This window comes from Oncorhynchus kisutch, linkage group LG6 (genome assembly GCF_002021735.2).
Source record: "Oncorhynchus kisutch isolate 150728-3 linkage group LG6, Okis_V2, whole genome shotgun sequence".
Classification (NCBI taxonomy): domain Eukaryota; kingdom Metazoa; phylum Chordata; class Actinopteri; order Salmoniformes; family Salmonidae; genus Oncorhynchus; species Oncorhynchus kisutch.
In genome coordinates, this window is record NC_034179.2 from 77,299,031 (window position 1) to 77,320,000 (window position 20,970).

General features: G+C 44.1%; 2 protein-coding genes across 3 annotated transcripts; one reads left to right on the forward strand and one right to left on the reverse strand.

Moving 5' to 3' along the window:
* Positions 1-1,182: 1,182 nt before the first annotated feature.
* On the forward strand, positions 1,183-9,796 carry LOC109893446 (ATP-dependent RNA helicase DDX39A-like). Of its 2 annotated transcripts, XM_020486676.2 has the most exons (10): positions 1,226-1,314; positions 2,269-2,481; positions 2,722-2,849; positions 2,953-3,229; positions 4,912-5,030; positions 5,152-5,283; positions 5,396-5,505; positions 5,693-5,837; positions 6,008-6,155; positions 9,588-9,796. In XM_020486676.2, the coding sequence occupies exons 2-10, from the start codon at positions 2,274-2,276 to the stop codon at positions 9,602-9,604; spliced, it is 1,284 nt and encodes a 427-aa protein (XP_020342265.2). In that variant the 5' UTR covers positions 1,226-1,314; positions 2,269-2,273; the 3' UTR covers positions 9,605-9,796. The 2 variants fall into 2 exon arrangements, 1 of the variants encoding a protein (XP_020342265.2); XR_004210424.1 differs by having other exon boundaries at positions 1,183-1,314; positions 5,693-6,155; positions 9,588-9,684.
* On the reverse strand, positions 9,581-18,706 carry LOC109893439 (CCN family member 1). The gene is made up of 5 exons (XM_020486669.2): positions 18,382-18,706; positions 16,956-17,169; positions 15,893-16,297; positions 15,329-15,507; positions 9,581-13,409 (listed from the first exon to the last, which is right to left on the reverse strand). The coding sequence occupies exons 1-5, from the start codon at positions 18,430-18,432 to the stop codon at positions 13,104-13,106; spliced, it is 1,155 nt and encodes a 384-aa protein (XP_020342258.1). The 5' UTR covers positions 18,433-18,706; the 3' UTR covers positions 9,581-13,103.
* Positions 18,707-20,970: the final 2,264 nt, after the last annotated feature.

Genomic DNA, 20,970 nt, shown 5'->3' on the forward strand with positions numbered 1-20,970 from the left:
TATTCATTTCATTTCAAGGTAAAAACAGTATTTTGAAGGAGGCTGCGCTGGATGAATACATGTCCTGCTACATTGGATTAGACATTGACATGGAACGATCGTTATTATCCCCATGGTGGAGCTCAGAGATCCCTCCACAGGCTTACTGAAATTCTGTGCTTTCTGGAACTTGTTTGTCTGAGGAGGACAATACCCTGAGCTCCAATGAGCTTATGAAGTTCAAAGGCCTAAACTGTACATTTGGAAAGACTGAAATTGGACAGACTGAAAGGACTTAAAACACCAATAAAATTAACATTAACATTTATTCCTACTTGTTTTGCACATATTTAATCTTCAAAAAAGTCAAATTAATCTTACTAGCATTGGGTGCAAACTTTTGTGAAACTAATACAATAGTGTGCTTGTTCAGAACATTAGCACATTATTGTGACTATAGAAATTATGAAAACTTGTTTAACTTTTTTGTATGGCTAATAATATTAATTACAGTACATACCCTAATGGTGGCTTTTGGGACTATTTTATTGCAACACCTACAACGTAATACAAAACACATTCCAATGAATCGTTGCAAAAACATATTATTGAATAAATTAAGTGTTTGTGTTCTTCTGTACACAAGACCATGGTCAAGCTTAGTGATGGAATTAATTTAATAAACTATGAAAGTCCCGCCTACTTCCTGGATCATGTTCCATAATATTTTTTTATGAGATTCAACATGAAATCATAAAATTCATAAAAACGCGATCATTTATGATATATGTAAAATTATATTTGTTTTCGTGGCTTAATTTACTTCTGCCCAATACGTTGTTATAAGGTATTAGATTACAAAATAGAAAACGCAATCTAAAATGTTATTGAAAGACAACAAGCGGACTTATATTTGTAGATTTTGCCCTTTGTCAATTCCCCCCAAAAAATCGCATTGTTTGGAAGCAAAGGCGACTCAAGCTATTCCCTACCGGAAATATACAGATGCATGCTAGAACTGGCTAAAAGGATCTCGCTAGCTCGTGCTTGGCTCTTGCCCACTATTTCCCATTGGAAACGACAGTCTGTGGGCTATCTTGGTTAGTTATAAAAATCTCTGACAGGAGTGCTTATCGTCACTATTGATTGACAGCTTGACTTGGCCAATCGTGAAAGAATTAGGAGTCGTTTCGTCAAATTGACACGTAAACCAACCAATGATATTACTGTATTTAGTGGAGGCGGAAGTTCCGGCTTGTCGTATAAACTGAGGCCTCCTCTCCATGTGGTTTTGAGGAGCATTTTTTGGAGGTTGAATTGTAACATCGCTGTAAGGTAAGACGGTAGCTAATATTACTCATTTGTGTCCTTTGGGGAATATTCTGGTTCTCGTAGTTGTATTATAAATCACCAACTGCTTTTGATGGTTTTCGGATAAGTAAGATGTTGGCAAATGCATTGTTCTGAGCAAGGCATCTGGAAGTAACGATGGCTATTTTGCTAGCTAGGCTAGGACTAACGTTATCTAACCAAAACCGATCAAAGTCGTGCAAAACATTGGAGTTAGCCACGTGTGGCTCTACATGTTGTGTAATTTGGACAGTAGTTGGTTTAGTTCGATAACTAATAAAACTATCAATGTAGCGAGCTAACGTTAGCTACCAGAACTGCTAGTAATTTAGCTAACTAGGTTGGCCTGAGCTGTGTGCGGCAAAAGCAGAGTCGATTCATGACATTGTTTGCGTTACTATACGGATGTAACGTTTGCATTACTATACGGATGTTACGTTACCAGAGTTATCTCTGATTTTACTCGTAAACAACCTACGGAGCTAGCCAATACCAACTGTTGTTGACGAAACCTTTTGTAGTTGCTTACCATTTATAACAAAATGCTAGCTAGCAACCATGGCCCCTGGTTTTGTTTGTAATACATAATTGAGCTGCTAATTTTGCTGTTGAACGTGGATAGTTTGCAACTAGTTAACTACGTAACTTAACTGGATAGCTTAGCTAGTTTGAGACGTTTCCTGCAACTGTCAACGTCATGATTTAGTTAAACGTTATGGTTTGGTGTTACTGAATGTTAACTTTATAGTGCTCTGATGTAGACTAACCTTACCATGGATAGTGGCGATGTTGGTCTCAACTTTTAATCTCCTAATTGAATACATCTTTTTATAAAAAAATATGGTCTCGGACAATCTTTAGTCAAAAACAAATGGTGACCGCTAGTGTGAATGACCAGCCATTATTGCCCCCCCCACCCCCCTAATTTTCTTTCTATAGACAGAATGGCTGAGAATGACGTTGACAATGAGCTGCTGGACTATGAAGAGGATGAGGAGCCTCAGGGAGCCCCGGAGACTACTGCCCCAGCAGGCAAGAAGGAGGTGAAGGGCTCCTATGTCTCCATCCACAGCTCTGGCTTCAGAGACTTCCTGCTCAAACCAGAGCTGCTCCGCGCTATTGTCGACTGTGGCTTTGAGCATCCATCTGAAGGTGAGTGCAATGGGTGGATGAGTGCTGTGAGTGGCATAAATGGAGGTCATGAATAGCAGTGGCATGTCTGTGGATACAATGGCGTGCCTGTATAGGTGGAGGCTGTGTCCAATGTTATTGGGTGTTGATGGACCACTTGTCAAAACAGTGCATGTGTTGTCCAAGGTGTGTTATGGTAAACAATGGCTTTTTTGTTCAGATAAAGGTGGTGTACTGACCAAATGCCTCATTGTTTTCCAGTTCAACATGAGTGCATCCCTCAGGCCATCCTTGGCATGGACATCCTTTGCCAGGCCAAGTCTGGTATGGGCAAAACGGCAGTGTTTGTTCTTGCCACACTACAGCAGATTGAGCCTGTGGATGGACAGGTCAGTATCTGCATTCTGCAAATGTCTCATGTCAAGTTTCAAATATTTGTTATGCATAACCCACAGGTGATCTATTCGCATCAAATGCTACTCTTTTCTCTAGGTGTCAGTTCTAGTAATGTGCCACACGCGAGAGCTGGCCTTCCAGATCAGTAAAGAGTACGAGCGTTTCTCCAAGTACATGCCCACAGTAAAGGCAGCCGTGTTCTTCGGGGGCCTGTCTATCAAGAAGGATGAGGATGTGCTGAAGAAGAACTGCCCTCACATTGTGGTGGGAACCCCTGGCCGAATCCTGGCCCTCATCCGCAACAAGACCCTCAACCTAAAGAACGTCAAGCACTTTGTCCTGGATGAGTGTGACAAGATGCTGGAGCAGTTGGGTGAGTCCTTGCTTATTATTCATGTCCTTTTTGGAAATGCTCCTTCACTCAACTGTTAATCTAACCCATTTTTGTAATTTACCCCTTGGAAAATGATTTCTATCAATTGCAATCTTGATTTGGGTTTCCCCAATGGAAATCTGTTGTCGCATATAGACTGAGTAAAGTGGATGTCTTGGTTCTTGGCTGTTGGCTGTTCTGGGGGGTAGTTTGAGACTTGGCTGTTTTATCCATGGTCCCATTCAAATCAAATCAAATTTATTTATATAGCCCTTCGTACATCAGCTGATATCTCAAAGTGCTGTACAGAAACCCAGCCTAAAACCCCAAACAGCAAGCAATGCAGGTGTAGAAGCACGGTGGCTAGGAAAAACTCCCTAGAAAGGCCAATACCTAGGAAGAAACCTAGAGAGGAACCAGGCTATGTGGGGTGGCCAGTCCTCTTCTGGCTGTGCCGGGTGGAGATTATAACAGAACATGGCCAAGATGTTCAATGTTCATAAATGACCAGCATGGTCGAATAATAATAAGGCAGAACAGTTGAAACTAGAGCAGCAGCACAGTCAGGTGGAAGTTGAAACTGGAGCAGCAGCATGGCCAGGTAGACTGGGGACAGCAAGGAGTCATCATGTCAGGTAGTCCTGGGGCATGGTCCTAGGGCTCAGGTCCTCCGAGAGAGAGAAAGAAAGAGAGAAGGAGAGAATTAGAGAACGCACACTTAGATTCACACAGGACACCGAATAGGACAGGAGAAGTACTCCAGATATAACAAACTGACCCCAGCCCCCCGACACATAAACTACTGCAGCATAAATACTGGAGGCTGAGACAGGAGGGGTCAGGAGACACTGTGGCCCCATCCGAGGACACCCCCGGACAGGGCCAAACAGGAAGGATATAACCCCACCCACTTTGCCAAAGCACAGCCCCCACACCACTAGAGGGATATCTTCAACCACCAACTTACCATCCTGAGACAAGGCTGAGTATAGCCCACAAAGATCTCCGCCACGGCACAACCCAAGGGGGGGGGGCGCCAACCCAGACAGGATGACCACAACAGTGAATCAACCCACTCAGGTGACGCACCCCCTCCAGGGACGGCATGAGAGAGCCCCAGCAAGCCAGTGACTCAGCCCCTGTAATAGGGTTAGAGGCAGAGAATCCCAGTGGAAAGAGGGGAACCGGCCAGGCAGAGACAGCAAGGGCGGTTCGTTGCTCCAGAGCCTTTCCGTTCACCTTCCCACTCCTGGGCCAGACTACACTCAATCATATGACCCACTGAAGAGATGAGTCTTCAGTAAAGACTTAAAGGTTGAGACCGAGTTTGCGTCTCTGACATGGGTAGGCAGACCGTTCCATAAAAATGGAGCTCTATAGGAGAAAGCCCTGCCTCCAGCTGTTTGCTTAGAAATTCTAGGGACAATTAGGAGGCCTGCGTCTTGTGACCGTAGCGTACGTATAGGTATGTACGGCAGGACCAAATCAGAGAGATAGGTAGGAGCAAGCCCATGTAATGCTTTGTAGGTTAGCAGTAAAACCTTGAAATCAGCCCTTGCTTTGACAGGAAGCCAGTGTAGAGAGGCTAGCACTGGAGTAATATGATCAAATTTTTTGGTTCTAGTCAGGATTCTAGCAGCCGTATTTAGCACTAACTGAAGTTTATTTCTCTCATGTTTCAGACATGAGGCGTGACGTACAGGACATCTTCAGGCTAACACCACATGAGAAGCAGTGCATGATGTTCAGTGCCACCCTCAGCAAGGAGATTCGACCGGTCTGCCGCAAGTTCATGCAGGATGTGAGTGCAGTGCCACTTCATGCGGTTATGGACTCAAGTTGTTTGTAAAACAGCACAACTTTGCATTGACTTCATAGAAGTATTGTTGTGGTTCTGAAGTGACATGCTCTGTCTCCTGTAGCCCATGGAGGTGTTTGTAGATGATGAGACCAAGCTGACGCTGCACGGTCTGCAGCAGTACTACTGCAAGCTGAAGGACAGCGAGAAGAACCGCAAGCTCTTTGACCTGCTTGATGTGCTGGAGTTCAACCAGGTAAACCTACACACTAATGGTAGAACTTTTATCCCTGTAAGAAGTCTTATTTGTGCTGTTTCCTTGTAAATTTGTTTGCAATATTTCTGTAATGTCTCCTGTGTACCTCTAGGTGGTGATCTTTGTCAAGTCAGTGCAGCGCTGTGTGGCGCTCTCTCAGCTACTGGTGGAACAGAACTTCCCTGCCATTGCCATCCACAGGGGCATGGCTCAGGAGGAGAGGTCAGTCTCTGTTGCTTACATGCACGCTTTTCTCTCACATCTCAAATGAAATGGAGCCCCAAATGCTGGCTTTTTATGTAGCTGAAAGCCTCTTCAATTAACTCAGCACGGTTTCCTTCAAAGGGCAGCCTCTATCTAGTAATATCTATAGCAGCTGTGTTAATCATCTCTGGCTGTCTATCCCCAGGCTGTCCCGTTACCAGCAGTTCAAGGACTTCCAAAGGCGGATCTTGGTGGCCACCAACCTGTTTGGCCGAGGGATGGATATCGAGCGAGTCAATATTGTCTTCAATTACGACATGCCTGAGGACTCGGACACCTACTTACACAGGGTGAGTCACATAACTGAAGGAGCCTCAAACACCGGTGTTCTGGTTGTGAATGGTATTTCCAAATACCGATTGCATCTGACGATTTTATCAACTTGTCATTGGCCTCTAGATCTCCCTCCAAAGGCTCATTCTTTGAGTTGTCACTCCCATTTGACCCTTTTGCCCTTCAGGTGGCCCGTGCTGGGCGGTTTGGAACCAAGGGTCTGGCTGTGACCTTTGTGTCAGACGAGACCGATGCCAAGACTTTGAATGACGTGCAGGACCGCTTTGAGGTCAATGTGGCCGAGCTGCCAGAAGAGATCGACATCTCCACTTACAGTAAGTCTTTCTCCATCCTTATACACTCAAACTGGCATAACTATTACTCAACTTGCAAGAATAAAAAGTGATCTTTGTCATTGTCTGCTGATGTTAAATTCAATGTTTAAAGGGAATGAATGTAACGGGTCAAAGTGACTTGGCGATCATAACAAATGTCAATGTGTCTGGGGTAAGCCGCATCTGTTGATCATTAGTACTCTAATGCTGGGCCTGAAAGGTCAGGGGGATATTGTCAGCTCATTGAAACCCCCAAGATAATTGCCTGGTATAATAACTCCCTTAGTAATGGTGGTGACTAGAGAGAATTGGACTGCCATAGGGCTATCCTCCACACAATATCTTTGCCACCCGAAAGTCATCTGTTCTTTTGACCAATCAGTTGGTCGACATTTTAAAGTGTTATTTATATATTTTTCCATAGCGCTTGTCTGATGCTTTAAACCAGGGGTGTCAAACTCATTCCACGGAGGGCCTAGTGTCTGCTGGGTTTTGGTTTCTCCTTTCAATTAAGACCTACACAACCAGATGTGAAGTTCCTTAATAAACAGTGACCTTGATGAATTAAGTCCAAGGGAGGCGCGAAAGCCCTTAGACACTCTTCCCTCTGGAATGAGTTTCACACGTGCTTTAAGTACACATTTTGATGAAATAAACATGACTCCGGAGCCAGAACTTACATGCACTAAGTTCACTGTGCCTTTTAAACGGCTTGGAAAGTTCCAGAAAATTATGTCATGGCTTTAGAAGCTTCTGATAGGCTTTTTTAAAAACCTTTTTTATTTAACTAGGCAAGTCAGATAACAAATTCTTATTTTCAATTACGACCTAGGAACAGTGGGTTAACTTTTTTGTTCGGGGGCAGAACAACAGATTTTCTATCTTGTCAGCTCGGGGGATACGATCTTGCTACCTTTCGGTTACTAGTCCAATGCTCAAACCAGTAGGCTATCATTTGGGTCAAAAAGGGGTGTGGATGTATTTCAAGGCCTCCCCTCAAACTCAGTGGCTCTTTGCTTGACATCGTGGGAAAACCAAAATAAATCAGCCAAGACCCCAGGAAAAAAAAAATGTCGACCTCCAAGTTTGGTTCATCCTTGGGAGCAATTTCCAAACGACTGAAGGTACCACGTTCATCTGTACAAACAATAGTACGCAAGTATAAACACCACGGGACCACGCAGCCATTGTTCTGCTCAGGAAGGAGCCTTGTTCTGTCTCCTAGAGATGAATGTACTTTGGTGTGAAAAGTGCAAATCAATCCCAGAACAACAGCAAAGGACCTTGTGAAGATGCTGGAGAAAACGGGTACAAAAGTATCTATATCCACAGTAAACCGAGTCCTACATTGACATAACCTGAAAGGCCGCTCAGCAAGTAAGTAGCCACTGCTCCAAAACCACCATTAAAAAAAAAGCCAGACTACGGTTTGAACTGCACATGGGGGACAGCTCATACTTTTTGGATTAATGTCCTCTGGTCTGATGAAACAAAAATGGACCGGTTTGGTCATGATGACCATCGTTATGTTTGGAGGAAAAGGGGGGATGCTTGCAAGCCGAAGAACACTATCCCAACAGTGACGCATGGGGGTGGCAGCATCATGTTGTGGGTGTGCTTTGCTGCAGGAGGGACTGGAGCACTTCACAAAATAGATGGTATCATGAGGATGGAGAATTATGTGGATATATTGAAGCAACATCTCAAGACATCAGTCAGGAAGTTAAAGCTTGGTCGCAAATGGGTCTTCCAAATGAATAATGACCCCAAGCATACTATCAAAGTTGTGGCAAAATGGCTTAATGACCACAAAGTCAAGGTATTGGAGTGGCCATCACAAAGCCCTGACCTCAATCCTATAGAAAATGTGTGGGCAGAACTGAAAAGGCGTGTGCGAGCAAGGAGCAACCTGACTCTTACACCAATTCTGTCAGGAATGGGACAAAATTCGCCCAACTTTCTTGTGGAAAGCTTGCGGACGGCTACCCTAAATGTTTGACCCAAGTTTAACAATTTAAAGGCAATGCTACCAAATTCTAATTGCATGCATGTAAACTTCTGAGCCACTGGGAATGTGCAATCATTCTCTCTACTATTATTCTGACATTTTACATTAAAATAAAGTGGTGACTGACCTGACCTAGGACATGGAATGTTTACTAGGATTAAATATATTTGGCTCAGGTGTATGTAAACTTCTGACTTCAACTGTAAATATCCTATAAATCACATTGGCTACGCATGGCCTGTCTGCAACAAACTCAAAACCTTATCAATTGGGTCCAGCCTGACCCGTGCGCTAGTGAACTTGCAACATTAACTAAAATACCCTGTTTTGCTGCACCAGTGAGCTCTGAACAGAAACCACTGTAGGCTATTTGTGCAAGGGATAAGAAGTAATCAGGTAGGCCTTTTTTTAATATATATTTTTTAAACATTTCCACTGGATCAGAGCATAACATTTTTCCCTTTCACTCAGTGGTTATCAAAAGAGACAGGGCAGGAAAGATTTTTCAAATACATTGAGTAACTATTGTCACACTCAATGCATGTTAACAGACTTTGTTTTTGAGGTGACAAGTTACTTTAGAGCTCCAACTCATCAGTGGTGGTGAGTTAAGCCAATCAGAAATGCAGCACATCCCCAAATGGGCACTTTATAAAATAAAATACATTTTGTCTACATTTGCAAGCCTAGTGGTTAGAGCGTTGGACTAGTAACCGGAAGGTTGCGAGTTCAAACCCCCGAGCTGAAAAGGTACAAATCTGTCGTTCTGCCCCTGAACAGGCAGTTAACCCACTGTTCCCAGGCAGTCATTGAAAATAAGAATGTGTTCTTAACTGACTTGCCTGGTTAAAAAACTTTTAAAAACTTAGTCAGTTGAGCATCCTTAGTCAACATTGACAGGAGCACTTTGAACAAAAGACGATTAGTAAATGGAATTAAATGCATCTAAAGTTGTTTCTCACAAGTGTAGCATAGGTTGTGCGCTCTGACAATGAACAATAAGACTAATATTAAATGCATTAACAAATTATGGTAACCACTAGACTAGAAATTGACTCAATCGTGCATGTACTACTGGTGACTTAATTGGGAATTGATAGATACTAAAAGGGCAAACGATTCTCATAATGAATTGGCGGGAGTGGGTTCTGGAGAGGTGTTGTGCATCTTCGCCGCCATCCCTGTGGCCTCTAGTGGATTAGTCCACCAACATGCTCGACTCACAGGTTTCTTATGTGCCATAAAGACATGTGGGGTCAGCCCTAAACTGGGTAGGTCTTAGTGAATGGAGACTCCGTACATGTTTAAAGGTATGGTGAAAAGCTGGAATGCCCAGCTGGTGCTTATGGAGATGGTCTTCAGAAGTGACTCTTTCTTGCCTTTCTCACCCACCACCACTTCTATTTTTTTTTTTCCCCTTCTAGTTGAGCAGTCCAGATGAGTCCTCCATCCCAGAAGAAATGTCCGCTAACCCTGAATCTGTCCTTGTTTGGATGAAAAACCTTCCTCGCTGTTATATTTTAAGCTCTGTTCCTTGACTGTTCACCAAATGTATTTTTTTTTTATCATTGGGTTGTCTGGTTTTAATTTTGTTGTTTATTTTTGGTCAATGAAATTAAAACTTTTTATAAAATTCCAGTTTCTGATCCAATTTGACAGGTTACATGTTACTTACAATGGTGTACGTATTAAGAAATTCTTCAAGTGACTTTATTTTTGCTAGTTAAATGGGACCATAAATTCCCCATTCAGAATGATTTCATGCGAGCTTACAAACGTTTGGCCCAATCTAAAACTCATCAGGAAAGTGTATAAAAAGCTTCTTTGAAATTACTCTTTACTGTGAGTGCCAAGCATGTGGTGGTTGCATGCTGGCTCACTGTCAAATCTGGGCACACCTTCACTCTTTGTAAGGGCTTGTAAAAGGAGGGACCATCACGGCTTATTTGGAAGAACCATAATGGCTGCTGGTGCATGACTGACCCCAGGGATCATGGCTCTATTAATGGGAGCGTCCTTCCATTGGGTAATTGCATATGCCTAATGGTAAACTTATTTATACAGTAATCAAACTGTTATAAGGGTGTCCTATCACAACAACCTATTAATGCTAATTGGCCACATCTCTAGTGTTTGAACCATATTTTCCCAGATATCTTTAGTGAAACCGGGTTGTGACAGAGTATAGCCGTTTTCATTACAGAAGTCATTGGATGAAGGCGTCTTCTGTAAGGGAGTTGTGTGGCTTGACTGAACATTACCGCAAGAAATGCGTGTTATGGTTTGGAAAGCACAAGACATTTCATGTCAGTGAATTTATTTTCCAAAATAAGTTTATATACACCTTTTTATTAGGGTTAGTGTTCCCACCAGACCACATCTCCATGTTAGTGTTTGTTTACGGGAAACTGCGGGTTATCTAGCTCGCCCCGAACATGTGGAAGAGTAGCTTTGTCAGAGGCACCTGTATAGATCTGTGAAACTGCTATACTTATTAGAATTATTTCTCGCTGATTAAAGATGAGGGCCTTATTTTTCGAAAGCTGTATCTCAAACAGACGTTTAACGGTGAAACTCCACGTCGGGTTTGTAGTTCACATGACCCAGTCATGGGCGACAGAGCTAGGAGTGCAGGCGTGACTTTTGTAGCGGTTTAGGATTTTTATTTTTAGCTTAACCTAAAACTCCCAACCTGCTACGAAATTCACTTCCGGTTGTAACGGTACTCTAGGCGGAATTGAAAGGGTGCACTTGTTCATTAGGTAATACATCAACATACTTTATTCCAAATGCAGCATGAACTCAATTAGCCTGTAAATCGAAGTTAGGACAAAACGATCAGCTATGCTTTTATACAAGTTTTCAATCACTTGCTCAATAAAGCGCAGATTGGAAATGGTAGTGTGTGCTGTGCCCACATCAGAGCCCAGACTTGCTCAGTGCTAGCTATACATGGACTGGTTAATTGGTTTTAAGTTGTAACTCAAATGGATTGGTCTGTATAGAGCAAACAAGGATGCATCTGTACATGGCTGCTCTAGTGTCGTTATCAAACCAAAGACTTCTCAAATCACAATCTACATAGGTAAGCGTGATGGCAGTGTCTAACCATTCAGAATGTCCATTTTTTATTTTACAAAGTCAAATCACCTAACAGGCTGAGGCTACTATGAACGCCTGTCCCAACCTAGAAGTTGTACAAAAAGTTGAATCACATAAAAATAACACTCATGGACTAATGTAATATGGGCTTCAATATTTGAATCCTCTAATACTTTTCATGGAGTCAGAGGGAAAAGCATGTGAATTACATATTTTAGTCTAAGATATACCACTCTGATTCAGTCATGAACAAGGTTAAGGTGCATGAATTATCAACCCTTCCTAATAGGGAAGAATGGCATTTTAGTAATTCTAAAGAGGTCCATGTCTCACCAATACAGAATCTTAACCTCCAACTTAAGACAACTGTTGTGCTATAACAGACTACTGACATGTCTATGCAAAGGAGTCCATTTGTAACCATGTAGTGCTGACCCCTTTGTAGTGTCCTCATGTCCGCTTCAGTCTCTACTGAGCATGATATCGTCGACATGTCAACCTTCAATGGCAGAGAGCAGATTTAGACACCTCAAACATAAAGCAACATGAGTAAGAGTTTTGTTTTGTGAAGTATTGTGGATCAGTTGCTAGATTACAGGCCAGATTGAGTCTGAAACGGTCCCGCCCGCTAGTTACAAATTACATGTTTACTTCATATGCAGGCATTTTTATTTTTATAACAAACCAGAGGGTGGCTGAGGCTCTTTCTACCCCTCAGTCAGGATTGTAATCTGCTTCAAATCAGCAACACGACTTCTCAATGCCAGAATCCAAGGCTTGTTCCGCTGGCGCTAGGTTAAATGTCTCACTGTTTCAGGGCTGAGGCATGGAGGAGTAAGAAAATGGGGACTGGTCCAACATCTAATGACCTATCACACACAGCCTCAGCCAACAGCTTCTGCGCCAGTCTGTCTCTAACCATAACATCTCTCCTTGGGGAGTTGTCTTCATCCACTATTGCTCAGGTGGTGGCTGTTTGATGACAGTGAACACTGGTGAGACCAGGGGTCAAGTCCCAGACCTTATGGAACTCCCCTCTCTCTGCTGACAGATCTCAGCTGTTTTGTCTCTCTCAGGGCCCTCCGGTCATGCCGCTCCAAACATAGCAGCATCGCTTCTCTCATTGGCAACCACTGTGTCATCGTCTCTGTCACAACAATAAATATCATTCAAATACAAAAATGTCCCTTCTAGAGCATTCTGTGGAGTGTCCATCTTCTTTCCCACAAAAACATTGTCTTTTAGTGTCATTTGGTTACGCAAATAGCAGGTATTGGAAATCTACTGGAGAAGTCACTGTTTCTATGCAAGTCTGATTCTCCTTACACTCAAACCAGACCTGCTTGCCATTGACAGGCCTACTATGCTGGCCATCACCATGAAATTAAACACCATACCATCCAACGTCCACAAGTCTACTGGGTATGTGTGCAGCAGCTGGGTTGGAGTCTGCATTGGGTGTGTCCCACCTTTCTCTATTGTCCCCAAAGTGTGGGTTCTGTCCCAGAGTACAGGAGTGCATGGGGAGTGACAAAATAGTGACTGGGCAAATCCATATTTGTCTATTTACACACTTTTGTGATTCTGGTTGATGAACCACAAAGGACCGGGTGTCTACTCTAAGGCCGGCACTAGTCACTCATCTCTGTCCAGAATGCAGATCAACCAATCAAATTCCTTCACCCAGGCCTCCCAAAACATGCTCCAGGAGGGTGGTGGGGATCTTTGCATCTGGCTAGTGTCTACTCAAAGATACTCTTAGGACTACTACTCTATCAGGGGCTTGGCAGGGGGGGGGGTAAAGTGATTGGGAGTGAATGAGGGATTTGAGGGGGACGCTAGTCTGAGAACTTGTGTGTGTCCCCATAGAGCCACTGCTGGGGCGGGAGGGCAACCTCGTTCAGATGACTGCACTTATCACTGCACTTGCAGGACTGCACGAACATGACGGAGTGGTCGAAGCGCTCGCCATCAGGGCAGGCAAAGGTCACGGAGGCAGTGCGTGTGCGGCGGGGCGAGCAGCAGCGGCCGTCCACACACACGCCGCAGTAGTTGGGCCGGTAGAGACGCGTGCTGCGGCAGCCAGCATAGGACAGACGCAGGGGCTCTGCTGCCTTGTGGGTACGGGAGCACTTCCTCCCTTTCTGTGGAGAAGAGAAAGAGTCTGGGTTAGTCACTGTACAATCCCAGTGAATCACAACTACAGTTATGCTGGCACAGGGAGAGAAAATCTGAGGAAAGGTCAAAACAACAAGACCAGGGCTAGAGAGGGGCATGGTGATAGTATGGGTGGGTGGGCATCAAACAGTTATGAGGTGGCATAGTGTCACATTAACGCCCCAACAACTCTCAAAACACAGAGAGAACATTAAGACAGGTGCCTAACAACCAGACTCATCAGTGAATAACTGCTCTGGTGAGATGTGGAGAGCGTTTAAGGGTGTTAAATGAAATGAGAGAAAGCGAGGGAGTGGAAGAATCGAGAGCGCTTTGCGTCATACACACAAGAGCCTATTAACACAACACACAGAGACCTGGGCAGAGTGGGAGAGGCTGGTAGCATGGTGGATGTGGCTACATGTTAGCTCCCACAGAACTCAAGGATAAGAGTCTCTACATTCCACTGTCACAACTATTTGGTGCCTTGTACTGTTGGTCTTCAGGTCTTCTAATGATGCTTTTTCCATTCACAGTTCAGTTGAACTTGTTCCACAGCAACAGTACTGTGAATAGAGTGGGCTCAGACACACACTGGGGGAGCTTGCCAGAGGGAGGGGCACTTAATACCATGATATTAATATGGATGTGGGCACACCCCTGTCCACACAGTCTCTTAAGGTTTAGACTGGGATGCAGGCATTGACCTAAATACATGTACCTACAATGTATGAAGACCGGGGGACTATTAAATGGTTGCCACACCAAAATGGTGACCGCTGCAATCCCTTCCTTAAAGGCGGGCTGAACTTCCCGAATTAGCCTCGGTTTCAATTCTCCTCATTAGAAAATGCGACTGAGAACGAGATTTGGGTCATGGAGGAGTGCTTTGATGTGGGTGTCTCGTGTGTGTGTGTGTAAGAATGTGGGAAGCGTTTGTACTTTCACTCTGCCAAAAACAGTACAGTCACTCATTCTCCTAGATCAAGGGTTCCCAACCTTTTTTCCTCCTCCCCCCAAAAAAAAAACATTTTTTAAGTCAGGCCCCCCTTTATTTTTTACATGATTGTTTATTGATTTAGCCTTTATTAATTACACGACCAGCTTGATTTGGTTTAACGTGAAGTACTTAGGAAAATATTATTTGAAGCTAATTTCCTGCAATTCTCCGTAGTTTAGCAAGACTCTTGACATCTTTTTGATAATAATCCAAAATAAGTTCTAGACCGTTGTTATTCTGCTACCAAATGTGTTTTATGATATTTATATGAACTCTCAATTTAATGATATATACTCTCGTAAACAAAGTGAATAGATCAATTGACAGTCACACATTGTATAAGATTACCTCTCAAGCACAGTCCAATTTCTTTGAGTCCTCGACTTTAGAAGGTCGTAGCTCCGCTTCTGAATGTTATAGAGCCAAACCAAATATATTCCCATGTGCATCAGTCGAGTGTTTCTCTGGCATTTTACCACTTGTTTCTAGCCTAAAGTGTCACCGATGTATGCGTCATCTCAAATCAAGGAATGTCCCACGCCCCACCACGAAATGTTGGCATACCCTATGGGGGGCCGTGACCCATAGGTTGGGAACCCCTATTCTAGATAACGTTAAACAGTCTAACCAAGTCTTGTCTGGAAGTAGACTAGCTAGCCAGCTAGCCAACTTCTTTCGCCGATTAGCTTCAGCTGGCCATGATTACTTGGGTGCTGTGGGCAGGATTGAAATAAACCCAAAAATCTGTTGTGGTACCCTTCATTATGTGACATACCATTTTTTCCTAATTATCTCACAAATCTCAGTTTGGGATGAGACTGACTTTGTGACCCAAATGATCCTATTTACACTTTGTAGTCAATTTTGGCAATTTTTATACCCTTTATACACACACACACACACTACCTTGATGGGGATGGACATGGAGCTGCAGGGCCGGATGTTGCACAGACGCGTCTCCTTCACTAGCTTACACTGGGCGTTGTCATTGGTGACACGAGAGGACATGGCCATCCCACAGCTGCGTGAGCATTGGGACCAGCTCGTGGTCTGGACCACACACTGCCCTCCAAACTGCCTCCATGCTGGACGGAAGGAGAGAGTGGGGGAGAGAGGACCAGAGGGAGAGGCAGAGAGAGATGTAAGCACACTGGCCTCATTCACAGAACAGGCAACACTGAAGCATAGAGGAGGGTGATTACAGAGAAGGAAAAGCTGGACGACAGAGGTATACGCTGTGAGAGAGTGGTGTGTGTGCCTCTGGTGCACAAATAGTCAGTGGAAAACATGGTGCACTCAAACACACACACACACACACACGCACACACACACGCAGGGAGATGCAGTGGAAAGGCTAGGAGTGCACAGTGGGTCTGTTTGTGAGTCGGGGGCGAAAACACAAACATGGCGTTTTACTGCGGGGAGGAAACAGATGGCGCTCTAAGGCGACATCACGGCACCCTCTCTTACCCGCCAGGTGCTTGTGCCCGCGCAGCTTGTCCCACGTCTTCTCTACCTCCACCAGCTCGTTTCCCATGGTATCCTTGGGTTTGTAGTGGTATGGTTTGTAGGGGTAGGCAGGGTAGGGCATGAAGGGGAAAGGCAGGTAGGCTGGAGGCAGTGGGTGCCCGTGTACTGGGGGTACAACAGATGAGCCCTTGTGGCAGTCGATACTGAGGCAGCACTGCCCAGGCACCTTGACCATGCGAGGGGCAGGGCAGGAGGGTGATGCCAGAGGCACGTGGCTGGGGCACAGAGGCACGCAGCCCACCGCCCCGTCAATGCACGTACACTGGTGCTTGCAGCCAGCCCGGAAATTCTCCCCGTTCTGGTAGATCCGACCGCTGTATTCGCAGGGGCGACCCTCGAGCTTCGCTGTTAGGGGAGACAGATAAAAAAAGGAAAGACAATGATGTCTCTATGTAGAAGGATCTGAGGTATCACTAGCCTATGGCCATGCCTTTGGTTGTATTGCTTAAAACACAATGACTTCAAGTTGAGTGAGGTAATAAACAAAGTGGAGGAGGGGGACAACAGAGACAAAGGAATAGAGAGAGAGAATGGGCACATCAACAAGAATGGTCCAGAACTAATTGTGTATTAGAAGTAGGAAGTGACGTGACAGTAGAGGAGGTAGACACTCTATCCCTAGTTTAATGAAGGAGCCTCTATTCTTAGTCCAGAGAGGAATTTTGACTTGTTTACGATGTCGTTTCGCTTCAGTCCCTCTGCGGGACTTCCATACAACACCCCCAAATACCCTCCTTTATATAGAAACCACCCCCCTCACATAAAAATACCTGCCTGTGTGCGCGCGCATGCGGCAACTCACGGACCTAGATAAATACATTCTGCCCCCTGCTCTCAGCAGTGTGGCTCAGGAAGATGATCTCTCTTCTAAACATGGCACCAGTTTCAAACCCCAGATCCATATCAAAGACAACCAATATTCACTTTTCATTGAATCCATACAACCCCAGACTAAACCCAAGCCTCGTGAACCCTGACAACCCTGTTTGTATTGTGTACATACCCCTGCAGATGCCATGAGTGTGGCCCACATCATTGCCATAGTTACACTCCAGCCCCTTGTGGTGGTCACAGGGGTGTGAGTCGTGGCAGTCCTGGTTGAGCTGGGCTGCACACACCTTACAGCAGCCACAGCCGCCAGGTACAGAGCTGACCCCCGGGGGACAGGAGGGGGGTCCTGCCGGGCACTCACACATCACAGGGCAGCCAGCTCTCACCTGGTTGGAGGGAATGGTGCAATACAAAGGATTTTAAAAAGGATTTCAATGAGGGCAGTTCATAGTCTTTTTTATTTATTTTAAATTTTACTAGGCAAGTCAGTTAAGAACAAATTCTTATTTTCAATGACGGCCTAGGAACAGTGGGTTAACTGCCTGTTCAGGGGCAGAACGACAGATTTGTACCTTGTCAGCTCGGGGATTTGAACTTGCAACCTTTCGGTTACTAGTCCAACGCTCTAACCACTAGGCTACCCTTCCGCCCCGTCTAAACAATAATAGAGCGAGAAACTGTTTGTTTCAAGTGGAGTCAGGCTACATAGAGCACAGAAGTGTGTTTGGCTTAAATATTCACTAAATATCCAGTAGCACTAACCCCCTGGTACACTTTCCCACTCTCTGTTGCTGTCGCCTTCCTCTTGGCAGGGATGAAAGAGAAATTCAATGTGACCCCCTCCCTGAGTCACAACACCACAGCCCCCCATAACCCTGATAAAAAGGTTTTGGGTCTGCCTGTCTACAGCCTGTCTACAGGATAAGACTTTCCAAGGTATCCCTCTCCTGCCATGCCATCCTGGGCCAGGGAGATTGAGTGGTGGGGTCTAAATTGTTTCCACACAGCAGGTTCCATCTATTTCCAGACCTGAATGTGTCACTTTCCATCTCAGTTTGGGAGCCCTAATTGGGTTATTGTGTACCACTGGGGGTTTAAAGGGCAGTAGTGGTCCAATATTCCAATGATATTCAGGAACCCAGGTAAAACATGAGCACTTGAGTCAGGTTATCATCATCTGTCATGTCATGCATTAGATTCAGATAACTACACTGTTCCTTTCTGTCTCTATCTGAGTGTATAGAAGACACTGTGGTCAACATCACTTTCATTAGAGTACAGTACCCTATTTTTGTTTTATGGAAACATATTTTAGTAGTGTGGTGGCACTATCTGGCCATAAATGTTCACTGTAAAGGTAAAACGACAGCATTTACTCAACTGTAACATCAAATTCACAGTGCATTCACATTAACACAATATTCAGAGACAGAAAGGCATTTCTTATAACGCTGAAGACAAGAGGACCAGTACGCTTGTCGGTGGTGCAGTCTGTTGACTACCCGCCACTTTGGTGACAGGAGACCGACCCGACACGTGAACTTCTATTTACAATGTTTACACAAGCTTGGCTGAAGCCAAAGTACAAAAACACTTACCAAGGCAACAGTCGTCATTTGAAACAGAACAAGCAATATTAACGTCCTCATGTTGTCAAATGACAATTGAATGAAACAAATAAAGAAAATATAACTTCTGCCACAAGAAGATAATTGTTGTTTTCGTCCACGTACAAAACCCCACAACGGGAACTGTCAAACAAGGCGCAGTAATTCCAAAGTTAATGTGTAGTGTTCTTCCTAGAATGTTAACACCGACACATTTTAATCGATTCATTTTTGCAGCTCGGTTATATATTGTCCCCGTGCTTTTTGTTGCAGCTCCGCCTACCACATTCGGGTTAGCCAATTAAGAGGCGGGCATGAGGCCAGGGTATTCCAAAACGGGATGAGAGGTTTGAGGCGTGGCCAACTATGAATGCATTCATTCATAAAATAATCTGAATAATACTACATTCCAGAGAGGACCTGGCTTTTGGTGTTTATTTATTTTAGTTTGTATTAAAATAATATTATTGATGCTTTTAAGTTGTTTTCACACGCATACCTCTGTCCAGCTGCTGTTTTGTGAAAGGCAAGATAAATATACTCAGCTGGCTAGTGTGTGCTACATTAATACTGGAACAGCCATAGAAAACAGTTAGGAATTTGGTCCCCTTCTTTATAGAAATACTTGACGAGGAGAGCGAGACGGATAAAGTATACATATAGATGGGCGTGTAGACGTTTCAGTGGAATTATCTCTGATTTACCAAAATATTGCACAAGTCTACCAAGGTGGTGGTGGAAATGATAGCGATAACTCCCCTTTCAATCTATCACTCTCTCCTCCTTCCATATCCTGTCTGTCGTCAACATCCATCTCTACCCTTCATAGATTCCCTTGGTGCCCCTCTAGGTGGCCTTCATTCGTCGCTCTCTCTTCCTCTCACAGACATTTATTGAAGGGAGTGTGCTAAAGGTCCAGTGGTGGTGAGTCCAGACCAAAGCAGAGAGGAACAGAGGTGAGAACAGTCAGGCTAATCCAGGGCTCGCTCCCATGGACACGGACACAGGAAGCTCTCGGTTTACCTGAGCTGGTACACACTTTGACCACATAGTGTGCCCTGTTACACACTGATACTGTGTTAGAGGTAGACACACATACAACAATCCACTGACACACTGTTAAACTGTACAGCATATCATGCAAACATTCAGTACCAGTCAAAAGTTTGGACACACCTACTCATTCAAGGATTTCTTTATTTTTTACATTGTAGAATAATAGTGAAGACATGAAAATTATGAAATAACACATGGAATCATGGAGTAACCAAAAAAGTGTTCAATCAAAATATATTTTATATTTGAGATTCTTCAAAGTATCCACCCTTTGCCTTGATGACAGCTCTGCACACTATTGGCATCCTCTCAACCAGCTTCATGAGGTGGTCACCTGGAATGCATTTCAATGAACAGGTGTGCCTTGTTAAAAGTTAATTTGTGGAATTTCTTTCCCTAATGTGTTTAAGCCAATCAGTTGTGTTGTAACAAGGTAGGGGTGGTATACAGACCACATCCATATTATGGCAAGAACAGATAAGCAAAGAGAAACGACAGTTTATCATTACTTTAAGGCATGAAGGTCAGTCAATCTGGAAAATGTCAAGAACTTTGAAAGTTTCTCCAAGGGCATTCACAAAAACCATCAAGCACTATGATGAAACTGGCTCTCATGAGAACCGCTACAGGAAAGGAAGACCCAGAGTTGCCTCTGCTGTAACGGATCAATTCATTAGAGTTAACTGCACCTCATATTGCAACCCAAATTAATGGAGTATAAGTAATGGAGTATAAGTAATAGACACATCTCAACATCAACTGTTCAGAGGAGACTGTGTGAATCAGGCCTTCATGTTCAAATTGCTGCAAAGAAACCACTAGTAAAGGACACCAATAAGAAGAAGAGACTTACTTGGGCCAAGAAACACAAGCAATGGACATTAGACCGGTGGAAATCTGTCCTTTGGTCTGATAAGTCCAAATTTGAGATTTTTGGTTCCACCACCATGTTTTTGTGAGATGCAGAGTAGGTGAATGGATGAACTCTGCATGTGTGGTTCCCACCGTGAAGCATGGAGGAGGAGGTATGATGGTGTGGGAGTGCTTTGCTGGTGACACTGTCAGTGATTTATTTAGAATTAAAGGCACACTTAACCAACATGGCTTCCACAGTATTCTGCAGCGATATGCCATCCCATCTGGTTTGTGCTTAGTGGGACTATCATTTGTTTTTCAACAGGACAATGACTCAAAACACACTTCCAGGCTGTGTAAGGGCTATTTAACCAAGAAGGAGAGTGATGGAGTGCTGCATCTTATGACCTGGCCTCCACAATCACCCAACCTCAGCCTAATTGAGATGGTTTGGGAGCTGTTGTACCACAGAGTGAAGGAAAAGCAGGCAACAAGTGCTCCGCATATGTGGGAACTCCTTCAAGACTGTTGAAAAAGCATTCCTCATAAAGATGGTTGAGAGAATGCCAAGAGTGTGCAAAGCTGTCATCAAGGCAAAGGGTTGACTACTTTGAAGAATATAAATATATTTTGATTTGTTTAACACTTTTTTTGTTACTACATGATTCC

Coding starts and splice junctions, on each gene's coding strand:
- LOC109893446 (XM_020486676.2), top strand. CDS start 2,274: ATGGCTGAGAATGACGTTGACAATGAGCTGCTGGACTATGAAGAGGAT. Junction 3,230..4,911: donor CAAGATGCTGGAGCAGTTGG/GTGAGTCCTTGC, acceptor CTCATGTTTCAG/ACATGAGGCGTGACGTACAG. Junction 5,031..5,151: donor GCCGCAAGTTCATGCAGGAT/GTGAGTGCAGTG, acceptor TGTCTCCTGTAG/CCCATGGAGGTGTTTGTAGA.
- LOC109893439 (XM_020486669.2), bottom strand. CDS start 18,432: ATGAGGACGTTAATATTGCTTGTTCTGTTTCAAATGACGACTGTTGCC. Junction 17,170..18,381: donor AAATGACGACTGTTGCCTTG/GTAAGTGTTTTT, acceptor CCCTCCAACCAG/GTGAGAGCTGGCTGCCCTGT. Junction 16,298..16,955: donor CACTCATGGCATCTGCAGGG/GTATGTACACAA, acceptor CTCCCCTAACAG/CGAAGCTCGAGGGTCGCCCC.